We start from the raw sequence: 6700 nt of genomic DNA on the forward strand, positions 1-6700 counted from the left end.
CATATTTGTGATTATATTTGCAATTGATTATTCTACTATAGCAATGACTTAGATTATCTAACAAAGATTAGACCTTTGGACCTCATACCATATGCACATATTTGTGATTATATTTGCAATTGATTATTCTACCATAGCAATGACTTAGATTATCTAACAAAGTCGATACTATAGATCTTTGAATAAACTAAGCTTTGACCATTCCATTATTGAATCCACTCAAATAACACTTGAGACATGGTCCAAGTTTCAAAGTGTTAAGCTCTTTTCGCGTACTAGGTTATGACTATTATAGTCACAAAATATTTCCCTATTGCAAATTGGAGTAGAAATAATGTCTACTTGTAAAGCATTTCCTTCTTACAAATTGATGTAGAAATAAATGCCTATTGTTGACATAGTTTTGCTCTTTGACATGATAATTTTAAAGCTTCTAGCTAAGTAGGTTTGGCAATAGAGTATGCTCAATAGAAAGTTCAATATTGGAGTCATGGTGGCAGAATAGTTCAATAAGGGGCAAGTAAAAAATGTTAAACAACATAAGTTCAATGTCTTGGTTCTTCTACACGATGATGGATGCAAGCCTTATCAATTATCTAGACAACCTTGAAGAATTGACTAGTTAAAAGAGGTCAAATGTGACCAAAACTTTGCTATGTAGCCGGCAACCATGTGAGTTGCCCAGACACCAAGGAGTGACTTTGACTAGTTATAAAATCCAAAATGTGAAACAAACCTTTCTTATGAAATTTCACAAAATAGACATGGCTATATTCAAGTCCAATTCACATGATTTATGTGTTGTTTACAACAATAACAATCATTTCACTTTAAAGTTGAAATACAATAATGAAGGTTTGACAAATCAATGCCTTCGTGGAGGGTAAGTTTGTACATGCTTGACATGTGATATTGTACATATTCTTAGAGAAAGCCACCATAGTTTAAAGTAATGGCATTGATTGTTGAACCAACAAACGTCTTATCAAATGCGTGCACATAAGAAACACACCTTTTAAAGGTACACTGAATGTGTTGCAAAGAAATTTCCAAAACCTCAAGTGCTCACTATCCATAAAAGTGGCCAATTGCAATGATCTTGATGGTTAATACATATATATTAATTATTCTTGCAAGGTCCAATGCACATGTGCCTCCTTTTGGGTGATATGTGGCCGGGCATGCATATGAAATGGGAAATCACTTACTTATGATTATGGATATGATTTGCCATGAAGATGTCCCTCCTTTTATGTATTTTTACATAAGTTTCCCACAATTATGGAAGCATTTGACTCAGACTAGGATACGATATGTAAGATTTCAGCCCAAGCAAGCAAAGGTTAAAAGCACTAACTTAGTGGTAAAGGCTCGAGCTTAAATGATGTCTAAGCAAGACCACTCGAAGAACAAAAGCTTAGCTCATCACTTATAACGTGATAAGGACCATATGAGAACCTACTCATCATGTGAAGCCACTTGCTCTCGATGTGGTCAACTTGCAAAATTGACAGACACCCTACCCATTCGATTTGGCACGTAAGGGGATAAACCCTTGCCTTATAAAAAATCATTGGAAAAAGAAATGCCACATACATGTGAAAACTCCCTTCCCTTTAACAAATGAAGAAAATGATGAAATCGGTTTTATGTATGCGACATCTCCATAGGAATGAGGTCAGCTTCACAAGCATTGGCATTGTCTTAGAAGAAACCCTCTCCTTGTCAAGGAGATATGGGAACCGAACCCTTCAAGGGGGGGAGGCTAGGGCAATTGACTATAGACGTTATGCCACGTCAATTGTAGATTTCTTGTAGGCGAAGGCAATTGAATTGACTATAGATGTTATGCCACTTGCGATCGGTGTGATGCTTTAAAGGCCTCTGGATATTATTTATGCCACTTGCAATATTAATACATGGCATACCCACTTGCACTATATTTCTTGCTTGCATATGCAAATTGCATGTTATGCCACTTGCGGTAATATCCAGCCATGAAAATCCCAATCCCAATTTTTTAAATGTCACATCTTGTACATACCACCAAATTTCACACATCCTCTCTGGAAACCACCAACACGGAGTAAGAAAACCAGGGGATGGCCAAGGTTTTGGACTCAAAACCAGGGGCAAACCAGCTAACCAGATGCATCCCCTTCTCTCCCTTCTCTGTCTCTGTCTCTCTCTCTCTCCGTCTTTCTGTGACGTATCGCCATAGCTTTCGTCACACCTCGAGGTCACCACTCCAAGAACCTCCCCCAAATCCTGGCAGCCTTGGACAGTTTCTTTATATGGGCAGTCATCTTCTTGAACACCCAGTTTTCTGTGAGACCACCCAAAACAAGCTACCCTCTGCCCTCTCTTTCCCCTCTCGTCATTATCAAAACCTCATAAACAGAGCATACAAATACAGCCCACTGGTTTTTTCCAGCCCTCTGATGTCCACAGAGTCTCTCTTGCCCTACAATTAGAATGTGTCACGGTCCCCTCCTCCCTTTAGCTGTCGATCTCTCTTCCTCTGCTTCCTCCCTTGCCTCATCCAAGGATGACTGGGACTGGTGGAAGTTTGTAGACTTTGCTGCCCTTCCTCCGCGCGAGGAGGAGCAGCCGCCTGTCTCGACTGACCCCTGGGATGAGCCTGCTTTCCAGTCTTTCGAAGACCTCGAACTCGACCTGAGCGATCTCGATGTTGTTTGCCCGGAGAAGTGCGAACCAGTCTGTTTGGAGAAGTGCAAACTGGTTGTAGCGCAACCCACAACGGCGACAGTGCAGATCCCTGCAGAGGAAGTTAAATTCCCTACCTGCCTGCAGACCCTTGGCTGCAAAAAGGAGAGTGACGACCATTTTTCTGGTTTCAGTAGCCCTGCCATCCTCAACAAAAATCAACAATTTCAAGGTCTGATATCGTGGAAAGCCACATTCCTTCCTCGTCATATACTCTTTATGTTGCTATACTTACGTTCCCTGCCATGTAGTGCCTTAATTACAACTTCCCCCATCTGTCAATGACTCGGTTTCATCTATCAGTCATCTCAGTGGAATTTTTTCATTCATCCATCCAACGATTGCATCAGAATTCTTTCATTGCCATTTTTCTTCATGTCATCTTCTATTGGTTGCCATGGAATGCCTTCATTCCTACTTCAAAATGCGAGCTTCTTTTACCTGTGCCCCGACACAAGTTTATAGCTGAAAATCCCTTTGTTTTTGAGGCTCCGTTGCATGTTAGAAACTATGAACTTTTCCAAATCAGCCTGCATGTTTATTTTGCTTCAAATAGAACAGTATTTACATCTATTTACTTGCCTCATTGTTGATTTACCGCAGCTTGTCAACCTGTGCAAGTAGCCTGTAATCTTCCCATCTTCCAGAGTGTGGAGACAGCCCAAGGTCCTATATGCAAGGAGAGAAAAAGAAAACATGTGTATAGGGGGATAAGAAGGCGGCCATGGGGCAAGTATGCTGCTGAAATTCGTGACCCTGGCAAGGGTATGCGAGTTTGGCTTGGGACTTTTGATACTGCTGAAGAAGCAGCCCGGGCTTATGACAAAGCTGCTCTAAGAATTCGAGGCAAGAAGGCCAAGCTGAACTTCCCTCAAGATGTGGAAAAACTTGAAAATCAACATGAAATTTTGAACAAGAGGAAGATGAAAAAGATGCCAGTCGCCAAGCTGTCTGACATTCCAGTCTGCGTGAAATCAGAGCAGCAGAGTATTGGACAGCAAGTCGGGCTGTATAACCCAGCAGCAGAGAGAAACAACAAAGACACTATGGGAGTTTTCAACGCAATGAAAGAGACAACAGCGAATGACCTTGTGCAGGGAATGAGGTTAAATCTTCATAGTCCAACAGCCGTGAATGAGTTGAGGTTAAACCCTCTAAGCAAAAGAGAGGGCCCATATGACTCTGGACCAACAACACATCTTTCTGGGAAATGCCTTTTTGATTCAAAGAAGAGGCCCTTCTCTCTACAGCAAGGGTATGATTCTTCCAGTTTACCATTCCTGCAAGAATATGGCTTGTCAACCTATGACAAATACACACAGCACATGAAAAAACGAGAGAGTCTTCCACCACCGTTTCCTCCAAGTACTAGGGTCGAATTGCACTCCCATCCATCTCCTACTCTCGTGTTTAATTTTCCTGATGAACTGGATATCCCTTGTTCCATGGCATCCACCTCATGTGGTGAGGAGACTGCCGTAGATGACTTGGAAAAGGCCTTCTGCGATGCAGAGGCAACCCTGCGGCAGTGGATTTGATGACATTGTTAAATATTTTATGGGTACATTTGTTCAAAACTTGAAGCTAATCATGCTGCCAAAGGGCAGAAGAGTTGGTTGATACATGTTTGTACATGAGCTTTGGTTTTATGTAGAAGGCACCTCTAGTAGATTCTTTTGATGTATCAGGATTTTGGTATATCGTCTGATCTGTGTTGTGCCCTTTATGATAATTTCATGAGATAAGTCAGATCTACATCATTGTGAAGGCCCTCTGAGATCACTCAATTGTGCAGTCTCCATTTGAATTAGATTCTATGCTCGTCCTTGGCAAAGGTTCGCCGACCGAACACACCTTTTAAAGAAACCGTAGCCTATTATGAGTTCCCATCTTTCAACAGTTTTTGTACTACTCTCCTTTCAAGATATAAGCATTAAACTTCTATTCATTCCATGTTTTGCATAAGATACTTGATTTAAGTATGTATGTGGCACTTAGAGGTGCCAAGCTATTCTGAAGGTTAAGATCTAATGAGGTGGAGTTTTGTTTATGTGGCTGGTGCGCACTAGTTCAAGTCTACTTCTGTAATTTTTAGTCGTTAAGATGTAGGCGGAGCTTTGTTTATACGGCGAGCATGCACCCACTACGGTAATTTTAGTTGACATTGGGAGGAGTCGGGAACAAGAATTCTTGGATGTGAAATTTTCAATGGAACTATAGAGGTATATTTTGGCCATATGTATTGCACATGTGAATAATCTGGATGGCTCATTCTTTGTATAGAAGGGCTTTGCTGCCATAGCTAAAACATGAAAACGTGATAATTTGTACATGCATGTGCTTGGTGGAGTTTTGCAAAATTCATTGCATGTGCAGGGCAATAATTCAGGTATCATTAGAAAGAATAGTCGTTGGAAGTTTCATTATCATTAGTTGATGTGCCCGAGGTTACTGACATCTTAGAATTCTTAGAAGTAGCCTTTATTCATCATGTGGTGCGATTCGTTGAATCTAGTATGTGATTCATTGAATCTAGATCTAGAATGAACGAAGGTAGAACAAAGATTTCTAGGAGGCCATAATGATCATGTTGGGTGGGGATGAGATCCGGTGGAATGGCTCTTTGATACCGTAGTTTGCATGTACTTTACTGAAAAATAGTGGAAAAACGGAAGACTCCTAATAGTTTGTGATGCAAAGGCTGGATGCACTTTAGGCTTGGTGCGAGAGTATCCGAGCTCATGATTGCACTCTCTGCATTAACTATATTTGGATTTGGGAGAACAACCTCACGAATATGCACCTGACATTAACCATCTTTGAATTTGGGAGCTCTTCATGCCTAAATTGGCTGTGGCCTCAAATGTACAGCTGCAGCTGAAGTATTGACTCGACTTGTGACCTTGTGCTTGTGGGTGCTCAGGATGTATATGCATTTTTGATGGGGTGAAGTCTGCAGCGATCCTGTGCTTGTGGGTGCTCTCTTGGAGAAGAGGATGTATGCCATCCCTTTTTATTGATGTCTGCAGCTACCCAATAGTACGTGCCAAGCTGCTAATTCAAAATCAAGACGAAATGATCAATGCAGGAAGATTTTAGGAGAGCGCCTTAAAAGGGGGACCTTGAAGCTCTTCGAGAATCATGTCCTCGTCAAGGCTTTAGGAGCTTTAAAAAGGGATCTTGAAGCTGTGCAAGAAACCATATTCTTGGAGATGTTATTTCATCATGGTGTGGAATTATCATCGCCAGTTTCCTCAGGCACTTAAATTTTGCTTGTAAGGAATGCCTTAAAAAGCAACAATTTTGAGAAACAAGAAGATGGGTACTGGGCCCCTGTTTTGCAGCTAATCTGACGTTTTGGCGGAGCAGCTGATGGCTTTGCTCCTATTTGTGTATATCCTCTTTATTATATGGTTGGCAATTATCCCAAGACTGTTTGGGAGAGTTAGCTCCTATTCGTGTATATCCTCTTTATTATATGGTTGGCTTTTATTCCAGGGCTGTTTGGGAGTGTTGGCTCTTGGGACGTCTACAAGAAGACTCCCAGGCTTGACAAGGCCTTGTATGGAATCAAAGGAAGCAATTGAATACTCGGTGTCCACTTAGTATGGGTGTTGTATGGAGAGCAAGAGCTAACATTTTGACAGACATAGGTGGTGCCTAGGGTGTTGGTTGGATATCATCAATTGAGAAAATGTTTATCTACAATCCATTTGGCTTTTGTGGGCTCGAATATAGTAGAGCCAAAACTCTACTGTTGTAGGAAATTACGATGACGACAGTTTGGAGTGTAGTTGCCATGAGGTCTCCAAATAGTTATTTGAAATTCCTTGCACATGAGAATGCCTTGTTAAATCTCATGGCTGCAAATGATGGGAATATGAATAATGGAGCATTTTTTCGATTGCTCGTCACATAGTTAAAGAAGCTTTTCCAATGCATCACATGCTATGCCCAATCCCTTCCTCCAATA

The 6700-nt window shown here is 41.2% G+C and overlaps 1 protein-coding gene across 1 annotated transcript; it reads left to right on the forward strand.

The window, feature by feature from the left end:
* Positions 1–2131: 2131 nt before the first annotated feature.
* On the forward strand, positions 2132–4484 carry LOC148015584 (uncharacterized). The gene is made up of 2 exons (XM_087665025.1): positions 2132–2899; positions 3331–4484. Exons 1-2 carry the CDS (start codon positions 2476–2478, stop codon positions 4263–4265), a joined length of 1359 nt encoding a protein of 452 aa, XP_087521151.1. The 5' UTR covers positions 2132–2475; the 3' UTR covers positions 4266–4484.
* Positions 4485–6700: the final 2216 nt, after the last annotated feature.

Source organism: Lygodium microphyllum, chromosome 24 (assembly GCF_053477565.2).
Source record: "Lygodium microphyllum isolate KBCC chromosome 24, Lygodium_microphyllum_v1.1.10, whole genome shotgun sequence".
NCBI classification, from domain to species: Eukaryota; Viridiplantae; Streptophyta; class Polypodiopsida; order Schizaeales; family Lygodiaceae; genus Lygodium; species Lygodium microphyllum.